Raw genomic sequence first — 20,927 nt, forward strand, 5'->3', positions numbered from 1 at the left:
AGGAAGTTTATCTTCTAGAGGGGATGACAGACCATCAACCCATATTCTCAGATGCTGAGTGCCCTGAAGGCGATAAAACAGAGTCATGGAATAAAGAGACACTGAGTGTGGGGGCTGGGGGTTGGTTATTTTAGACAGGACGGTCAACGAATGTGGTGTTTAACTGAGACCCAAGGGAGCAGAAGAAGGCAGCCATGCAAAGATCTGGGGAAAGAGTGCTCCAGGTAGAGGGGCCTGCAGGTGTAATGGCTCTGCCTGAGCAGAAATGGACTTGGCCTGTTGAAGGAACAGGCAGAAGGTTGAGGTACCTGTTGTTAGCTGCCATAAAGTTGACCCTGGCTCATGCACAATGGAACAAAACACTGCCTAGTCCTGCGCCATTCCTGTGATCTACTGCAGATTGGACTGTTGTGATCCATAGGGTTTTTACTGGCTGATTTTCAGAACTACATGCCAGGCCTTCCTTCCTAGTCAGTCTTAGTCTGGACGCTCTGCTGAAAACTGTTCAGCATCATAGCAACATGTAAGCCTCCACTGACGTACAGGCGGTATCTGCACAGGAGGTGCATTGGCCAGGTATCTGGCCACGAATTCAACTTGGAGTCGAACGGGATCAACCAGTTCAATTCCCAGAATTCCACTACTGAAGTGCTAGAGTCTAGTAAATGAGAGGGAAAGTTAACAGAAGATGTGGTCAGACATACAGCCATGGGCCTGACAACACAGAGCCTTGTATACCATCAAAGGAATCAGGACTTTATCATAAATAGATTTGGAAGGCACTGGAGGTTTTAAACATGGAGCGAGTGTTGTGATCTGTATTAGGTTTTAAAAAGGTCTGCCCTGCCTGGGTGGAGAATGGCTGGGGGTGAAGGCAGGAAGGCAGGCTGGAAACTTGCAGAAGCCCAGGTGAGCAATGATAGTGACACAGACCAGAAGAGTGGACAACAGTGTCGAGGGAGGAAGTGGTGGGATTCAGGGTGTATACTGGAGGTCAAGCCCATGAGTCATGTTCCCGCTAAGCCTCTGTTTCATCTTACAAATGGAGACAATAATACCCAATTGCCCATTCACAGCATTATTGGAAGGAGTCGATGTGAAATTGCTTCGTATACCACCAAGTGCCATTACAGTAACTCCAGCTTCGTGATGGTGAGTTTGCATTTGTATATCACCTCCTAGTTTCCAAATCACTTCCACCACCCATTTCTGCTTCATTTCTTACAACAACCCTGAGAGGTAGTAGTAAGATTCTTATTTTGCAAGAAACAGGAGGTAAACTCCAGGATAGCCTTGTTTGAGGCAGTGCAGACCTCAAACACTGGTTGAAGACCATCTTAAAACTCATTGCCATCAAGTCGATTCCAATTCATGATGACCTCATGTGTTGCAGAGTAGAACTGTGCTCTATGGTGTTTTCTTGGCTGTAATCTTGGATATAATCTACCACTCTGTCTGTCAGTTTGTCATTCTGGGGTGGCTTGTTTGTTGCTGTGATGCTGGAAGCTATGTCACTGGTATATCAAATGCCAGCAAGGTCACTGACAGGTTTCAGCAGAGCATCCAGACTGAGACAGACTGGGAATAAGGATCTGGCGAAGACTGAGTCCAGCACAACTAGATGGTGCCCAGCTACCATCACTGACTGCTCTGACAAGGATCACAATAGAGGGTCCAGGACAGGGCTGGAGAAAAATGTAGAAAAAAATTCTAACTTACAAAAAAAGACCAGACTTACTGGCCTGACAGAGACTGGAGAAACCCCAAGAGTATGACCCCCGGACACCCTTTTAGGTGAGTAATGAAGTCATTCCTGAGGCTCACCCTTCAGCCAAAGATTAAAACCCCATTGTCATCAAGTCAATTCCAACTTATAGCAACCCTATAGGACAGAGTAGAACGGCCCCATAGGGTTTCCAAGGAGCGCCCAGTACTTTTGGTTAAGCAGCCATAGCTCTTAACTACTAGGCTACCAGGGTTTCCAGCCAAAGATTAGACAGGTCCATAAAAAATAAAGAGACTAAAGGGACAAACCAGCCAGGGGCAGGGACGAGAAGGCAGGAGGGAACAGAAAAAGCAGGTAATGGAGAACGCTAGGTCGAGGAGAGATTGTTGATGTGTCATGGGGTTGGCAACCAATGTCACAAAACAATATGTATATTAATTGTTTAATGAGAAACTAGTTTTCCCTGTAAGCCTTCATCTAAAGTACAATTTAAAGAAAAAAAGATGTGGTGAACACTTCTGAAAAAATTGGCCAAGTTGGCTAGTGAAAACCTTATGAATTGCAGCAGAATATTGTCTGAAATAGTGCCAGGAGACAAATCCCTCAGGTTGGACCAAAAAAACCCTTTGCCATCGAGCTGATTCCCTACAGGACAGAATAGAACTGCCCCGTGGAGTTTCCAAGGAGTGCCTGGTGGATTCGAATAGCCGACCTTTTGGTTAGCAGCCATAGCACTTAACCACTATAGGACCAGAGTTTCCCATCAGGTTGGAAGGCATGCAAAATACAACTGAGAAAGAGCTGCCTCCTCAAAGCAGAGTCGACCATAATGAGGTGGATGGAGTCAAACTTTTGGGACCTTCATTTGCTGAGGTGGCATGACTCAAAATGTGAAGAAACAGCTGCAAACATCCATTAGTAATCTGAATGTGGAATGTATGAAGTATGAATCAAGAAAAGTTGGAAATCATCAAAAATGAAATGGAACCCATAAAGAACATTATCCTAGGCATTAGTGAGCTGAGATAGATTGGTATTGGCCATTGTGAATTAGACAATCATATAGTCTCTTATGCCGGGAATGACAAATTGAAGAGGAATGGGTCACGTTCATCATCAAAAAGAATATTTCAAGATCTGTCTTAAGTACAAAGCTGTCAGTGATAGGATGATATCCATATGACTACAAGGAAGACCAATTAACACAACCAAATTTACGCACCAACCACTAATGCCTAAGATGAAGAATTTGAAGATTTTTACCCACTTCTGCTGTCTGAAATTGATCGAACATGCTATCAAAATGCACGGATAATTACTAGTGATTGGAATGTGACAGTTGTAAACAAAGAAGAATTGGTAGTTAGAAAATATGGCCTTGGTGATAGAAATGACACTGGAAATCACATGATAGAATTTTGCAAGACCAACAACTTATTTATTGGAAATACTTTTTTCCAACAACATAACCACGACTATACACGTGGACTTCACTGAATGGAATACATAGAAATAAAATCAGCTACATCTCAGGAAAAAGATGATGGAAAAGCTCAATATCATCAGTCAAAACAAAGCCAAAAGCTGACTACAGAATAGACCATCAATTGCTCATATGCAAGTTCAAGATGAAGCTGAAAAAAATTAAAACAAGTCTGTCTACAAGAACCAACTTAAAACTTTTGAGTATATTCCACCTGAATTTAGAGACCATCCCAAGAATAAATTTTACACGTTGAATACTAATGACTAAAGATCAGATGAGTTGTGGGATGACATCAAGGACATCATAAATGAAGAAAGCAAAAGGTCATTAAAAAGACAGAAAGAAAGAAAGGACCAAAACAGATGTCAGAAGAGACTCTGAAACTTGCTGAGTAGCTAAAGCAAAAGAAGAAATGATGAAGTAAAAGAGTTGAATGGAAGACTTCAAAGAATGGCTAGAGAAGACAAAGTAAACTATTATAATGAAATGTGCAAAGACATGGAATTAGAAAACCAAAAAAGAAGAACACACTCGGCATTTCTCAGCTGAATGAACTGAAGAAAAAATTTAAGCCTCGACTTGCAATATTGAAAGATTCTATGGGCAAAAATAGGGTCGCCATGAGTCGGAATTGACTCGACAGCAACAGATATGGGCAAAAAATTGAATGCCGCAGGAACCATCAAAAGAAGATGGAAGGAATACACAGGGTCACTGTAATTACCAAAAAGAACTGGTCACCATTCAATCATTTCAGGAGGTAACATATGATCAAGAACCAATGGTACCGAAGGAAGAAGTCCAAGCTGCACTGAAGGCATTGTCGAAAAACAAGGCTCCAGGAATTGATGGAATAACAATTGAGATATTTCAACAAATGGATGCAACGCTAGAAGTACTCACTCACCTACACCAAGAAACCCAGAAGACAGCTACAGGGCCAACAGCCTGGAAAAGATCCATATTTGTGCCCATTCCAAAGAAAGGTGATCCAACAGAATGTGGAAATTATGGAACAATATCACTAATATCACATGAAAGTAAGATTATGCTGAAGATAATTAAAAAACGGTTGCAGCAGCACATTGACAGAGAATTGCCAGAAATTCAACCTGGATTCAGAAGAGGACACAGAATGAGGGATATCACTGCTGATGTCAACTGGATCTTGGCTGAAAATGGAGAATACCAGAAAGATGTTTACCTGTGTTTTATCGACTATGCCAAGGCATTCAACTGTGTTGATCATAACAAATTAGGGATAACATTGAGAAGGAAGGGAATTTCAGAACACTTACTCCTGCTCAAGAGGAACCTTTACATAGACCAAGAGGCAGTCATTCAAACAGAACAAGAGGATACTGCGTGGTTTAAAATCTGGAAAGGTTGCATCAGTGCCATGTCCTTTCACCATACTTATTCAATCTGTATGCTGAACAAATAATCCGAGAAGCTGGACCATATGAAGAATGGAGCATCAGGATTGGAGGAAGATTCATAAACAACCTGTGTTATGCAGATGACACAACCTTCCTTGCTGAAAGTGAAGAGGACTTGAAGCACTTACTGATGAAGATCAAAGACTACAGCCTTCAGTATGGGTTACACCTCAATATAAAGAAAACAAAAATCCTCACATCTGGACCAATAAGCAATATCACAATAAACAGAGAAAAGATTAAAGCTGTCAAGGATTTCATTTTACTTCAATCCACAATCAATGCTCATGGAAACACCAGTCAAGAAATCAAATGATGTATTGCCCCATTTTGATGAGTGGCGGCTGGGGTCTTAAAAGCTAGCAAGCACCATCTAAGGTACATCAATTGGTCCCAACCCACCTGGAGCAAAGGAGAATGAAGAACACTAAAGACACAAGGAAAATATTAGCCCAGGAGATAGAAAGGGCCACATAAACCAGAGACTCCATCAGCCTGAGACCAGAAGAATTAGATGGTGCCCAGCTACCACCAATGACTGCCCCAACAGGAACACAACAGAGAGTCCCTGACAGAGCAGGAGAAAAGTGGGATGCAGAACACAAATTCTTGTAAAAAGACCAGACTTAATGGCCTGACTGAGACTGGAGGGACACCAGAAGACATGGCTCCTGTACTCTCTGTTAGCCCAGAACTAAAACCATTCCTGAAGCCAACTCTTCAGACAAAGATTGGACTGAACTATAAGACATAAAATGATACTCGTTAAGAGTGTACATCTTAGTTCAAGCAGATGCATGAGACTAAATGGGCAGCTCCTGTCTGGAGGTAAGATGAGAAGGTAGAAAGGGACTAGAACTGGTTGAATGGACATGGGAAATCCAGGTGGAAAGGAGGAGTGTGCTGTCTTATTATAGGGAGAGAAACTAGGGTCACATAAGAATGTGTGTATAAATTTTTGTATGAGAAACTAACTTGAACTGTAAACTTTCACTTACAGCACAATAAAAAAAAAAAAATCAAAAGATGTATTGGATTGGGCAAACCTGCTGCAAAAGACCTTTTTAAAGTGTTCAAAAGCAAAGATGTCACCTTGAGGACTATGCGTGTCTGACCCAAGCCATGATATTTTCAATTGCCTCATATGCATACAAAAGCTGGACAATGAATAAGGAAGACAAAAGAAGAATTGATGCCTTTGATTTATGGTGGTGGTGAAGAATATTGATCATACCATGGACTGCCAGAAGAATGAGCAAATCTGTCTTGGAAGAAGTATAGCAACAATGTTCCCTAAAGTGAGGATGGCAAGACTTAGTCTCGCTTACTTTGGACATGTTATCAGGAGGAACCAGTCCCTGGAGAAGGACGTCATGCGTGGTAGAGGGTCAATGAAAAAGAGGAAGACCCTCAACGAGACCGAATGACACAGTGGCTGTAACAACAGGCTCAAACATAGCAATGATTGTGAGGAAGGAGCAGAACTGGGCAGCGTTTTGTTCTATAGTGCACAGGGTTGCTATGAGTTGGAACCAACTTGATGGCACCTAACAACAACAATCTTTATGGAAGGAGATCACCAAGCCTTTTTCCATGATGCTGCGGGGAAAGTTCGAACTGCTGAACTTTAGGTTAGTAGAGGATCCCAAGCCATTTTTCCCATCCAGGGACTACATTAGCGAAATGGTAATTTTCCAAGGCCTAGGCAATTAGTCTCCACAAGAATATGCTAAATCCACAGGACTCCTGGGGGTGTTGTTATTGTTGTTGTTAGGTGCCCTTGAGTCGGTGCTGACTCATAGCGACCCTATGCACAACAGAACAAAATACTGCCCGGTCCTGCACCATCCTTACAATCGTTGTTATCCTTCAATGCACCTCGTTGGGGGGTCTTTCTGTTTTCTGCTGACCCTGTACTTTAACAAGCATGATGTTCTTCTTCAGGGACTGATCCCTCCTGACAGCATGCCCAAAGTACGTAAGACACAGTCTTGCCATCCTTGCTTCTAAGGAGCATTCTGGTTGTACTTCTTCACCAACACCACAATTCAATAGGCATCAATTCTTCTTCGGTCTTCCTTATTCATTGTCCAGCTTTCACACACATGATGCAATTGAAAATACCATAGCTTGGGTCAGGCGCACCTTAGTCTTCAAGGTGAGATCTTTGCTTTTCAACACTTTAAAGAGGTTCTTTGCAGCAGGTTTGCCCAATGCAATGCGTCCTTTGATTCCTTAACTGCTCCTTCCATGGGCATTGATTGTGGACCCAAGTAAAATGAAATCCTTGACAACTTCAATCTTTTCTCCATTTATCATGATGTTGCTCATTGGTCCAGTTGTGAGGATTTTTGTTTTCTTTATGTTGAGGTGTAATCCATACTGAAGGCTGTGGTCTTTGATCTTCATTAGTATAAGTGCTTCAAGTCCTTTTCACTTTCAGCAAGCAAGGTTGTGTCATCTGCATAACACAGGTTGTTAATGAGTCTTCCTCCAATCCTGATGCCCCATTCTTCTTCATATAGTCCAGCTTCTCAGATTATTTGTTCAGCATACAGATTAAATAGGCATGGTGAAGGAATACAACCCTGACGCACACTTTTCCTGACTTTAAACCTATCAGTATCCCCTTGTTCTGTCCGAACAACTGCCTCTTGATCTATGTAAAGGTTCCTCATGAGCACAATTAAGTGTTCTGGAATTCCCATTCTTCGCAGTGTTATCCATAGTTTGTTATTTATGATCCACACAGTCGAATGCCTTTGCATAGTCAATAAAACACAGGCAAACATCCTTCTGGTATTCTCTGCTTTCAGCCAGGATCCACCTGACATCAGCAATGATATCCCTGGTTTCAAGTCCTCTTCTGAATCTGGCCTGAATTTCTGGCAGTTCCTTATTGATATGCAGCCGATTTTCAATGATATTCAGCAAAATTTTGCTTGCGTGCCTGTCAGTTTGTTGTACTGTAGGGGCTTGCGTGTTGCTGTGATGCTGGAAGCTATGCTACCGATATTCAGATACCAGCAGGGTCACCCATGGAGGACTGGTTTCAGCTGAGCTTTCAGACTAAGACAGACTAGGAAGAAGAACCTGGCAGTCTAGTTCTGAAAAGAATTAGCCACTGAAAACCCTACAAATAGCAGCGGAACATTTCCTGGGGGTGGGGCTGAGGATATATGCTCTACTCTTTCTGAACCAACAATATCAATCATGTAGAACACAATGAGCAATATAAAAAGATGGCTACAGTTGTTCTGTTAGTGATGGGATTATTATAATCTTCCTTTCCTCCTGATACAGTGTGTTCTCAATCAATATATATCCTAAAACATAGTCCCACTAGACTAGCATTCATTGCATCAGATTTGGTAAAAGTCAGAAGTAGTACATTCATTTATTCACCAAATATTTTCTGAGCACTTACTATGTGCCAAGTACTATGCTATAGACAGATATTACTGATTAATGGCAGAACAAAATGCTGCCTGGTCTTGCAACATCCTCACAACTGCCGACACGTTCAAGTCCATTATTGTGGCTATTGTGCCAGTCCATCTCACTGAAGGTCTCCCTCACTTCACCCTCTACTTCACCAAACATGATGTCCTCCTCTAGCAACTGATCCCTCCTGATGACGTGTCCAAAGTGAGTCAGACAGTGTTCTGTTGTGAGCCATAAGGTTGTTCACTGGCAAATTTTCAGGACAGATCACCAGGCCTTTCTTCTTAGTCTGTCTTACTCTGGAATCTCCACTGAAACTTGTGCACCATGGGTGATCATTCTGGTATTTGAAATACCAATGGCATAGCTTCCAGCATCATAGCACACACCAAGCCACCACAGCATTACAAACTGACAGGACTATGCTGTGTGCTTCACATTCATGGGGAAACAAGACAGGCATAGTCTCTGCCCCGGTAGCACTGATAAATCAAGGTTCATTTAAGCAAAAGGGAATTAAATGACATTTAATAGGATATTTAAAGGAACCAAATTACATTTATGGACACAAACACATTAAAAGGAATCTAAATGCTCAACAATAAACATGTTGTATCTTAATAAAAAAATGTTCAAAACTTGGAAATAAGGCAAAAAGCAAGCAGGATGTTCTTTTAATGTCACCTTGGAGCATTGTTTAACAGGATTATTGGATTACCTAGGGAATATACCTTTGTATGATTTTCTATTGAAAAAAAAAATTTTTTTTTTTTTTTTTTTTTTTACTGACTAACCTCTGTGAAGTTATGTGCTAACTGTACATTTCTGTCTGATGGAATGCAAATGTTTCAGTATGGTGATGTAAATCTTTAAGTGCTTGACTACCAGCTGGAAGCTTGGTGGTTTGAAGCCACCCATTGATAGTTTAAACCCACCCAGATGGCCTGGAAGAAAGGCCTGGCAATCTTCTTCCGAAAGGTGGCAGCCTCGAAAACCTTGAAACCTTATGAAACAGTTCTACTCTGTACATGTGGGGTCACCAAGAGTCAGAATCAATTCCACACACACACACACCCTTTTAGTTCAGTAATGAAGTCACTCCCGAGGTTCACCCTTCAGCCAAAGATTACCCGACCCAGTGCCAGGGCCATAAAACAAAATGAGACTAAAGGGGCACACCAGCCCAGGGGCAAGGACCAGAAGGCAGGAGGGGACAGGAAAGCTGGTAATAGGGAACCCAGGGTCAAGAATGGAGAGTGTTGACATGTCGTGGGGTTGTTAACCAATGTCATAAAATAATGTGTACTGTTTAATAAAAAAGCTAGTTTGCTCTCTAAACCTTCATCTAAAGTACAATAAAAAATTAAATAAAAAAAAAGATAACCCAAGAGTTGTGGATTTTTTGCCCCACAGGACATTTATCACTTTTGTGTATGCCCTAGCAATCTGATTTCAATTTTTTCTCCACTGCCTGTATAACCCCTGCTCCTCAGTTGCTCCTTTGAACCATCCTACTCCTTGCCTCATTAATGAATAAGTCTTTGCCACAGGTTCGCTCCATATTTGAATGGTAGTCATGTTTTTAACTTTTTGAAAATTATACTTCCAGGTTCTCTGGATAGAATTTATAGAACCATTAAAATCATGTTTTGGGGAGGATTTAATGATGCAAGAAATGCCCATAATATGAAGTGAAAAATGCAAGACACAAAACATTGCATATGGTATGGTTCCAATTTTATCAATATATATTTATAGGAACACACACAAAGGCTTGAGAGGGGAAAAATAAAAGATCAATAGCAACTGTGGATTTGGGGATTACAGACCGTTTTATCTCTTTTACATTTTTCATTACTTTCCAGGTTTTCTACAGCAATTCCACATGACTGAGTGGTCTCCAAGGGTTTAGAACTCAGGGAGGGCGTCTGTGCTAGGATCAGTAACCGGCTTTCCTTCTTTGTTCAAGCTTTTCCCCTGCACTAAGTCCAGACAGGGTCGCTATGACAAGGAATCGACTCCACGGCACACAACAAACGCTAACTCAGGTCTCATGCTAGTCTTTGGGGGATCAGAGATGGATAAAACATGGCTCCCTACCCCTCAAGGAACCCTCCGTGCCCGGGAAAAAGACAACTTCCACGAACTCTCTGTGAGCTCCGTGTGCCTCAGTTCCTTTTTCGGTACAAGAGCTCAAAGGTCGGTTGGGTCTGTCGGCTGGAGCGCCGAGGGACAGCCAGACCTCGCGCCTGGAAGCTCCGCACCATCCGGTCGAGCAAGCCTCCCTGCTTGGCTGGAGTGCCCGGGTCGATGCCTGCCGGTGGATCGCGACCACGGGGTCCCCTTGCGCTCCGCCCCGCCCCGGCTGGGCCGGCACTCGCTTTAATTTCAAAACGCTGACAGTTGGTCCCGCAAGACAGTAGTCTGGAGTCTGCCCAGCCCGCCTGTGGCGTCGGATTCAGGGCTGAGCTTTCTCGGGTCGTAAAGACAGAGTCCGGGCACCGCCCCCCCGGACGGTTCCTTCCCCGAAATCGGCCCGGAGCCCCCGGGGGATGCGACGGGGAAGGAGAGAGTCCGGGAAAGTAGTTATGAGAAATAGGGGTATCATTCAGCATCCAAGTTGGATGCAGCGAGTCCAACCTCTTGGCTTCACAGAGGGGGAAACTAAGGCCCAAAGAACGCAGCCCTCGGGTGGAGTGCAAAGAAAGTCCTGATTTCCAGTGCCAGTGTGAACCCCAATCCTTGGCACGGCCGTGGGCAAGTCCTTTCCCTTCCCTGGGCCTCAGTTTCCCCGCCTGCAAATGAGTGTGTCGGACTATATTTCCAAAGGGGTTCCGCCAGTGCAGGGGTCGGTAGTCAACAGCAAGGAATACCCAGCGCACCGCCCCAGCCAGGGCTCCCGCCGCCTCCCAGTGCCATGCTGGGTCTGGGGCATATCCCACCTCACCAGCGTGCGCCTGGCATGGAGTATGGACCCCGGATCCCCGGGGCCCGCGCAGGTTACTCCAGGTGCTCAGGGTGATGCTGCGGTTAGGCGGGTGAGAAGGTCAAGAAGGAAAGACAAAGAGAAAGAAAGAAAAATTGGGAGAGAGATTGAGAAAGAGCCAGAGATTGACAGAGAGGCGGAGTGGAGATCAGCTACCGTGAGAAAACGGAGGAGGAGAGACGGGAAGAACAGCGGAAAAGAAGCCAGAGCAGAAAAACAGAGGAAAGAGAGGGAGGGAGGCAAAACAGGGAAGGGGCCAGTTGTCTTCTGTCCAGGGTCTCCCCAGCCACCACCACCACCCAGAACGCACAATGTGGAAACAAAGGCTTCGCTGGGGCCGGCTGGGGCGCAGGGGTTGCATCCCCGGCACTCAGTGCGCGCAGGGCGGCTCCCAGGGCTCAGGCCCCCAGCCCACCCGCCTCCTTCCCCCCGCGCCCACCACTTACTTCTCGTCCATCCCGGCGCCCGCACCGCCCGCGGCCGGAGCAGCGGCAGAGCGAGCACGAGCAGGCAGAGCCGGGCGGCGCCCGCGCCCCCGGGCATGGCGGCGGCGGCGGCCCGTAGCGCGCTCCGCGCTCACACACCAGCGGCCATGCCCGCCCCCCAGCCCAGCAGCCGTGCCGGCGGTGTCTGAAACCCACCGCTAGCCCTCTGTCTCCCCGCCAGGCTCCCAGCCCTCCGCCGTGACGCTCCGCCTCCATGGCCCCACCAAGGGGTGGAGGAGAGGACGCGCCAGCCTGGAGGGGGCTGGAGGGAACAGGGCGGAGCCAAGAGGACCCCTAGGGAGTAGGGCGGGTTCAGGTAAGGAGGAGCGGTGAGGGGGGGCAGGGGGCAGGGGGCGGAGCGGGGGTGGGGAGGGGAGAACCCGAGCCCAAGAGGGAAAGGGATTCACTGCGGAGCGGCCGAGGGAGGGGAGGGGAGCTCAGGCTTCTAGGAGTTAAACTGGACCACTCTCTGCACAGGGGTCAGTTTACGCACGCAGTCCACATGGTGCCAGACACCCTGGGAGACAGACGACTCATCCAGCGCTATCTCCCAGAGGCCGTCAGTCTTGGCAGCAGAAGCTGAAAGAGTTAAAAAAAAAAAAAAATTAAAAAAGGCCAGGCACAATGAACTAAGTGCTATATGAAGTTGTTTTCTTAGCAGGACACAAATCAAGGAGCCATTCCTTCTGACTGGAGGAGGGGGTGGTGAAGACAAGGAATCCCAGAGGAGAAGGCATCTGAGCTTGGGAGGAGAAGTGGAGCACCAGGCAGAGGAAACGGCCTAGACAAACGCTGGGGTGTGAAAGCTCATGGACTGTATAGGGGAAAACCAGAAGTTGGGATGGTTGGAGTTTACGGCTTTGGAGGTAAATGAAGGCAGATGAGACCAGGAAATAATAATAATGGCTATCACTTATTGAGGGCTTAGTATCTGCTAGAAAAAGCAAATAACAGCTAAGACTGATAATGATAGCTAAGACTGATACAGCACTTACTGACAGACACTGTCCTCAGCACTTTGCATATATTAACTTATTTAATTAATCAAGGAAAAGAACCACGTTTTATTGGCCTTTGATGTGTGTCAAGGGCGGAACAACTGGTCTCTATTCATCTGGAGCAACAAAGGAAGAAAGAGAGTCAGGAATAGGAGAAGGATATGGCGTATGTAACTAATTGCCTCCATGAACAACTCCCTCCTTTGCCATAAGACCAGAGCTGAATGGTGCCTGGCTGCCATTACTGAACTTGATCAAAGATTCAATAGAAGAATCCTGATCAAAAGGGGGAAAATTCAGATCAGAATTTCAAAGTCTCAGAGATTCTAGACTTTCTGGAGCCATGGAGGGTGGATGAACCCCTGAAACTATTGCCCTGAGATAATCTTTAAACCTTAAACCAAAAATATCCCCTGAAGTCATCTTAAAACTGAACAATAGTTTAGCTTAACTAGAAAAAAAAGTTCTGCCTTGAGCATTGTGCTCTTTTAAGAACTGTCTATGTGTGATCGAATTGACAGCGGCAACGCTGAAGATTAGGTAGGAACGTTAGGGGCCGGTGAGTTTATGTTAATGGGAGAGGAACCACCAGGAAAAGGAGAGTGACAATGGTTGTACAACTGGAAGAATGTGATCAATGTCACTAAATTGTACGTTTAGAAATTGTTGAATTGGTCTGTGTTTTGCTGTGTATATTCTCAATAACAACAGCGAAGTAAATAAAATTTAGGGGAAAAAAAAAAAGATACTACCTGTGAATACAGTGCTCCATTAAAAAACCATCTCTATGAGACCAAAAGATCAGCAGTTACTCTAAAGCAGAGATAAGAAGATAGGAGGCAGGGAAACTAGACATCGGTAATGGAGCAACCAGAACACAATTAAAGAGCATGTTGACTCATTATGGAAAATGCAACTAATGTCACTAAACAATTTGTGCAGAAATCATCAAAAGGGAACCTAAATCGTTGGGTACACTTTCACCAAAAATACAATAAAATATTATTGTAAAAAAATATATGTGCCAAAGGACTCCACATACATTATCTCTTTTAATTTGCTCAGTAATTATGTAGGGTAGGTACTAATATCCTCATTTTAGACAGGATAAAACTAAAGCTAAGAGAGGCTAAGTAACTTGCCCAAGGTCACACAGCCAGTGTTAAAGCCTGGATTCAAACCCACACCTGTGTAACTGCAGGGCCTAGTCCAGCACACCTTGTTTTATAGATGGAGAAAATGATAATCAGAGAGATGTGACTTGCAAGAAGTGATCCCTTGGAAAGTTTTGACAAAGCCTGGTTTTTGAACCCAGGCCTTGATTTAGGAAATACTATTGGAGTCATTGGAAACCCTGGTGGTGTAGTGGTTAAGTGCTATGGCTGCTAACCAAAGGGTCGGCAGTTCAAATCCACCAGGCGCTCCTTGGAAACTCTATGGGGCAGTTCTACTCTGTCCTATAGGGTCTCTGTGAGTCAGAATTGACTGGACAGCACTGGGTTTGGTTTTTGGTTTATTGGAGTTATTATTCCGTGTCCTTGAGTATAGAGAAGGTGACCCAGCTAGAGATGGACTCACAAGGACACATCAACTGGGCCCTGAGATAAAGACAATAGATAGAATAATCTTGGAAAACATCTTTTAGGGAACCTTTCACATAAGCCAGAACACAAAAGACCTTCCACTCTTATCATTTTCTGTTAGCATTTAGTGAATAGAAATTTGTTGGACCAATGAGGACCCTCCTGACTGTTGTTACTGAAACCTGTACCAATGATCGTTGCGAGGGACAATTCAAAATGTAGGATTGCAGTTTCTAGCCAATCTGTGAAAAGGTGAAGCTTTCAATGGTTTTGCCCATTTGTAATATTAATATATACTGATGACTCTGTAACCTTTGGGCCAACATGGCTGTGGCAGCATGCTTGACTGTTCTCCCCCTTCTGTCTATTCTGTGATATTCTCAGGACTTGGGCAGACATGGCTGTGGTAGCATCCTTGTCCGTTTTCCCATTCTTGTTTATTATGTAATATTCTCTGGACTTGGGCAGACATGGCTGTAGCAGCATGCTTGTCCGTTTTCCCATTCTTGTTTATTATGTAATATTCTCTGGACTTGGGCAGACATGGTGTGGCAGCATGCTTGTCCGTTTTCCCATTCTTGTTTATTGTGTAATATCCTCTGGACTCGGGTAGACATGGCTGAGGCAGCATGCTTGTCCATTTTCCCATTTTTGCCTATTCTGTAATATTCCTTGGACTCGGGCAGACGTGGCTGTGGTAGCATGCTTGTCCATTTTCCCATTTTTGCCTATTCTGTAATATTCCTTGGACTCGGGCAGACGTGGCTGCAGCAGCATGCTTGTCCGTTTTCCCACCTTTGTCTGTTCTGTAATATTTCCTTGGACTTGGGCAGACATTAGCTCTGGCAGCATGCTTGTCTGCTTCCCACTTTTGTCTTTTTGAATATATGCCAAATAAAACTTTCTTTTTGCCTTACTAAACTGTGATTCTTTTCCCCTACAACAGCCTCCAGACCTTTTATCATCCGTTCCTTTCACTGAACCTCTTTCTTCAAACCCAAGTTTACCCAACTAAAAACGGCACTCCTGGAGATGAAAGGTGGACCTGTCAAAACCATTGGGCACTTATGGGGGAAATAAAAGATGTGATTCTTGCCATTGGTGTGTTTAAGGATTGCAGCCTGGGAGCCATGAGAATAGAATTCTACTCCCATCTTTCTTTCCAACTGGCTCTGTGACCTTGGGTAAGTCACTTCTCCTTTCTTAGTTTCTGATGAATGAAATGGTAATGATAATGGCTGCCCCAAGCCATCTCACCCAGGATCTGTGGGAATATGTTGAGATTATGGCAGTGAAAGTACTGTGCCAAGTATTTCTAGAATCTACAGACACAGAGATGACTGAGACAGGGTCTCCACTATAACAGCTAGGTTAAGGGATAGGGGACTGAAAGACAGAAGGGCATAGGAACTGACAAGAAGTTGATGGCCAATTACATAGTGTCATTAAGTTTCTTGAATGGTGACTTGGGTCCTTTGTTTTCTCAACACCCTGAGTAATGGATAATAATAACAATCACTACCATGTATTGAGTGCCTTGACTTGTACCAACAACAGTGCCAATATTACATCATTTAATGCCATTACTTCATTAATTCCATGAGGGGGTAATATTAGTTCAAACCATATAGAATTGCTCGTTCTGTAGGTCAGTGACCAAACAGTGTTGATTTAATCTGGTTCAGCCAAATGCAGAGAGTATGGCCCCCGGACACCCTTTTAACTCAGTACTGAAGTCACTCCTGAGATTCATCCTTCAGTCAAAGATTAGACAGACCCATAAAACAAAATGAGACTAAATGGGCACACAAACCCAGGGGCAAGGATGAGAAGGCAGGAGGGGACAGGAAAGCTGGTAATGGGAAACCCAAGGTTGAGGAGGGGAGAGCGTTGACATGCCATGGGGTTGGCAACCAATGTCACAAAACAATCTGCGTGTTGTTTAATGAGAAACTAATTTGCTCTGTAAACCTTCAACTAAAGCACAATTTTAAAAAAGTAAAAAATACGGTTCGGCCAAATAATAATAGTTACAATTGATTAGACAAGGTGTGTGCCTGGTGTCTTATCTCATTTTATACTTAGGACATCCTTCTGCAGTAGACTGTGGTGGTTTTTAGCTGCCAGTTCTGCACAATGCCCGTGATCTGTAGTGGATCAGATCGTTGTGATCTATATAGTTGATTTTCAGAAGTAGATTGCAAGGCCTTTTTCTCTAGTCTGTCTTAGCCTGGAACCTCCACTGAAAGCTGCTCAGCGTCATAGCAACACACACGCCTCCACTGACAGATGGGTGGTGGCTGAGCATGGGGTGCATTGGCTGGGAATAGAATCTGGGTCTGTGGCATAGAAGGCAAGAATTCTGCCAATGAACCACCACTGCCCCCTCTGCAGTAGGTCTGTATTACTGATATTCCTACTTTATTGATAAGGCAGCTGAGGCTGGAGACGGCATAGGAGAGTGAAGAGTAACTTGTGCACATTGGTACAGAAGCTACCCTGCTAGAGACAAAGCCTGGATTCAAACCAAAATGTAACTCCAAAGCCACTGTCTATAACCACTATGCTACTCAGATAGTGGAAGCCCTGGTGGCATAGTGGTTAAGCTAACTAAAAGGTCGGCAGTTCGAATCTACCAGGCACTCCTTGGAAGCTCCATAGGACAGTTCTACTTAGTGTCCTATGTCGTCGGAATCGACTCAAGGGCGACGAGTTTGGTTGGTTTGGTTTACTCAGATAGTACCACAGATGAGTAAACGGGAGGCTTGGAGAGGAGCAGTGACTTGCCTGAGGTGGCTGTGGGCTCTACTATGCCCAAGATTCACCAGGCATTTCAGTTTCAAACTCCCTGCCAGCCAAATCCCCACCCCACCCCCTTTTTTTAATCACTTCATTGTCACTCATTTAAACAGGTGAATTCGGCCCACCCTCAGAAGCACTTATATTTTTGGGTGGTGCTCCTCAGCTGGCAGAACAGCCAGGACAGAGGCACCTATACCTGCTTGCATCCACTTGACCCCAAAAGAAATATTTTTAACGGAGATAATGATGCAACATATATCCAAGGAGCCTGCTTCTTTCAGCTGCTTCCCTTCTGCAGCTACCAGCAGCCCTCCCCCAGGCGTTTTCCTTTCCTGATAAAGCCTGCAGGCACCTCGTTGGGATTCAGAGATTCCGCCAACCTCGTTCAGAGCTAGGCAGTTTGTCGAGAAGTTTCACGTGCATTATCTTATTTGATCCTTTCAAAAAGCCCTGTGAGCTGGATGTTAGTGATCCCGTTTCCCAGAGGAGGAAATTGGCGTTCTAGGAGGAGAAGCGACTTCACCAAGGTGACACAGCCAGGACGCAATCCCAAGGGAAAGAGTAAAAAAGAGAAATAAAGGCAGAATCCCCCAGTGGGTGTGTTAGCCTACGGTGGGTTGGGGTGGTGGTGGTGATCTCAGAGCAGTAACGTTTTGCAGTCACAGCCACACCTCGTCTGGAACCTCCACTCAAAGCTGCTCAGCGTCATAGCAACACACATGCCTCCTCTGACAGACGGGTGGTGGCTAAGCATGAGGTGCATTGTCTGGGAATCAAATCTGGGTCTGTGGCATAGACACTGTCCTACCAGACAGAAATCATTTGCAGCTCTGTTGGACAAAAAAGAAATCCTTTGCATTTTCTTGGTTTTCTAGCTAGTGACCTATGGAAGTGGTTAAGTGCGTAGTGGTTAAGTGCTACGGCTGCTAACCAAAGGGTTGGCAGTTTGAATCCGCCAGGTGCTCCTTGGAAACTCTGTGGGGCAGTTCTACTCTGTCCTATAGGGTCGCTATGAGTCGGAATCGACTCGACGGCACTGGGTTTTTTGGTTTTTGACCTGTGGTCCAGCTAGTGAACTGTATGCAAAGCATTGTGACCTGCACCGAAAATAGACAGGCATCTAGGTGTCTAGGAAAGCCGCTGCCTTCTAAAGCCTCAATAACCAAAGCGTGACCCTTGGACCAGCAGCATCACCATTACCTGAGAACATGTTAGAAATGCAGAATCTCAGGCCCCATCTGGGGCCTCTTGACTCAGAAGCTGTGTTTTAACAAGATCCCCAGATGGTTTTATGTCCAAGTTAAAGTTTGAAAAGCACTGTTAGGAGACAGTCAGTGAAACTTGATGGTATAAATGGCAGGAGAAAAAAAAAAGTGTTTTCCTGGAATGGGAGCTACACATTGAAGAAGCTCAGAAAAAGGAGAGAGTTTGTATAAACAGGGATTGCAGAAGACTTCATGAAGAAACCAAAAAAAAAAAAAAAACCTGTTTCCATCAAGTCAATTCTAACTCATAGTGACCCTACAGGACAGAGTGGAACCACCCCATAGGGTTTCCAAGGAGCACCTGGTGGATTCAAACTGCCGAGCTTTTGGTTAGCAGCCATAGCTCTTAACCACAATACCACCAGGGTTTCCATGAAGAAAGAGGTTTTTAATTGAGCCTTAAAAGGGGAAAGTTCACATGAGCAAAGGCACAGAGATGCGAAGCGTTCACAGTGTTTGGGGAAGGCCAACAGCCCCATGGGGCCAGAGGGAAGTAGTGGGAGTTGAAGCTGAGAAGAATAGAAAGAGATAGTCAAGCACATTTTCTTTACGGTTAAGAAGGTAGGTGGAATTCTATAGGTCAGAGGTCATGAGCTAGTGACCTGTGGACCAGAATTAGCCAACACAGTGTTTTAAAATAATTTGACTTAGTTGTGTCAAAAAAAAAACTTTTAAAATGTTAAAAATATGATTATTGCACAAATACATAGTGAGCATTTGTCAAATTTTATTTAATTAATAAAAGAACCAACAGGATGAAAAAGCTGGTTTAAAAAAGGATAGGGGAAACTAGAAATGAAGAACTAAATAATAAGACTGTTCAGTTAGGTCCAATACTGGTTAATGACTTCCAGGACAATATATATTCTTTTAGATTATCTTCTCTAAAATCAGTTGCCACTTAGTTGATTCTGACTTGTGGCAACCCATCTGTGTCACAGTAGAACTGTGCTCCATAGAGTTTTCATGACTGTGACCTTTTGGAAGTAGACTGCCAGGCCTTTCTTCGGAGGTGCTTCTTGGTGGACTCCAACCTCCAACCTTTCAGTTACCAGACAAGCCCATTAGCTGTTTCCACCACCCAGGGTATCCTACTAGATGGAAATCATTTGCAGCTCTGTTGGACAAAAAAGAAATCGTTTGCATTTTATTGATTTTCTACAAGTTAATATCTAAAGAGTTGTAAAATGTCGGGGCCCTAATTAATAATAAATAGTAAACAGTAGGCCAAAGAAGTCTGTATTTCCCTGGAGTTAAACAATACTCTGAGCACCTGAGACTGAGCTCTGTAGCACTGATTCTCAAACTTGAGCTCAAATCAGACTGGTCTGGAGAATTTGATGACACAACCAGTGCTGGGCCCCACCGCCAGAGTTTTTGATTCAGCAGGTCTGGGATAAACCTTGAAAATCTGATGAGGCTGATAAGGCTGATATTGTAGGCCAGGGAGAACACTTTGAGAACCACTGCTCTAGGATAACATTGAAAGGAACTACAGTCAGCCTTTTGCTTTAGTATTTCCAAGTCCTGGATAAACCATTTGTCATTGAGTCAATTCTGGCTCATAGAGACCCTATAGGATGGAGTAGAACTGCCCCCATAGGGTTTGGCGACTGATGGATTTGAACTGCTGACCTCTTGGCTAGCAGCCTGAGCTCTTAACCACTGTACCACCAGGGCTCAGTCTTGAATACTTTTTCTCAAAAGTTGCCAATGCCAACATTTAAAAATCAGGAGTTTTATTTTTAAAAAATCCTGATTCTAGCTTCTCTTGAAAAATTAGAAGGTCAGGCAATATTAAACCTAAATTCTCCCACGGTGACAATTGGCTGGAGCTGAGTATTAGCTGCTCCTTTTAGATGGAATATTTATTCTCCTGTGTGTCACAGTCACACACACACACCACACACACCACACACCACACACACACACACACACACACTACTCATTGATATTGCAGATATTCAGTTTTGCTAACCCTGCAAATGAAGGGGGAGACGTAATGCAGAATATTGAGGAGGGGCATTAGCATAGCCGATTAATTCCTGTCTCTGTATCCTATCTGATCAGTTCAGGTATCCAGGGCTGGCTTCACAGGTGCATGGCCTTGGCAGTCACACAGATACCCTTGCCCAGAAGAGCCCCATGCTGGATTGAATGCTCTACTGTTGCCATCTTGAAATTTTTAATAATTTTTGGGCAAGGGATCCTGCATTGCATTTTGCACTGGGACCCACAAATCATGTAGCTGGTCCTGCAGGCATTCAATGTTTGGGATCCACACTTAGAGGTGACCTTCTCATCACTAGATTGCTAAGGAGGGTTAAAAGGCAATTCCAGAAACAGAGAGCTATGGGTTATTTCAGACACCATCTTGTTCTGCAGAGAAGATAATTATTTCATTTTGGAGCTAGGGCAACCAAGGTCCAGAAAGAGGGAATTGACTTCCCCAAGGTCATGGACAAAGCCTGAAAAAGGAGCCAAGTTGAAAATCTAAAATGCTAAGTCTGCAAGGCAGTGAGTACAGAGGCTGCCAATGAGTTTATGATATCTGACCTACCTCTGCAGACCAATGAGGAAATTGTTTGTCACTTACCTTAGCTCCCCCAACTTTGGGTGGGGTTTAAGATGGAGAAGGAGGTGGGTAAAACAGAAGAGTGGGGATATGATCTTTAACCTGATAGAGAAAACTGCATAAACAGATCCAGTTTAG

At 44.4% G+C, this 20,927-nt stretch overlaps 1 protein-coding gene and 1 long non-coding RNA gene across 5 annotated transcripts in view; one reads left to right on the forward strand and one right to left on the reverse strand.

The window, feature by feature from the left end:
- The window catches only part of ADAM19 (ADAM metallopeptidase domain 19), a 112,877-nt gene extending 101,089 nt beyond the window's left edge, over positions 1-11,788 (reverse strand). For 2 of the 3 annotated variants that reach the window (XM_064278858.1, XM_064278853.1), the window contains exon 1: positions 11,528-11,644. In XM_064278858.1, the coding sequence (XP_064134928.1) occupies positions 11,528-11,624 (97 nt within the window). In that variant the 5' untranslated portion in view covers positions 11,625-11,644. Of the gene's footprint in view, positions 1-11,527; positions 11,645-11,722 lie in introns of those variants that run through there. The other variant, XM_064278863.1, reaches the window with a different exon arrangement.
- On the forward strand, positions 8,884-13,308 carry LOC135229085 (uncharacterized). 2 transcript variants are annotated; one of them, XR_010319883.1, is made up of 2 exons: positions 8,884-11,882; positions 12,225-13,308. It is a non-coding gene; the product is annotated as an uncharacterized LOC135229085 (long non-coding RNA). The 2 variants fall into 2 exon arrangements; XR_010319882.1 differs by having other exon boundaries at positions 12,228-13,308.
- The last annotated feature ends 7,619 nt before the right edge of the window (positions 13,309-20,927 follow it).

Source organism: Loxodonta africana, chromosome 2, assembly GCF_030014295.1.
Source record: "Loxodonta africana isolate mLoxAfr1 chromosome 2, mLoxAfr1.hap2, whole genome shotgun sequence".
Lineage (NCBI taxonomy): Eukaryota > Metazoa > Chordata > Mammalia > Proboscidea > Elephantidae > Loxodonta > Loxodonta africana.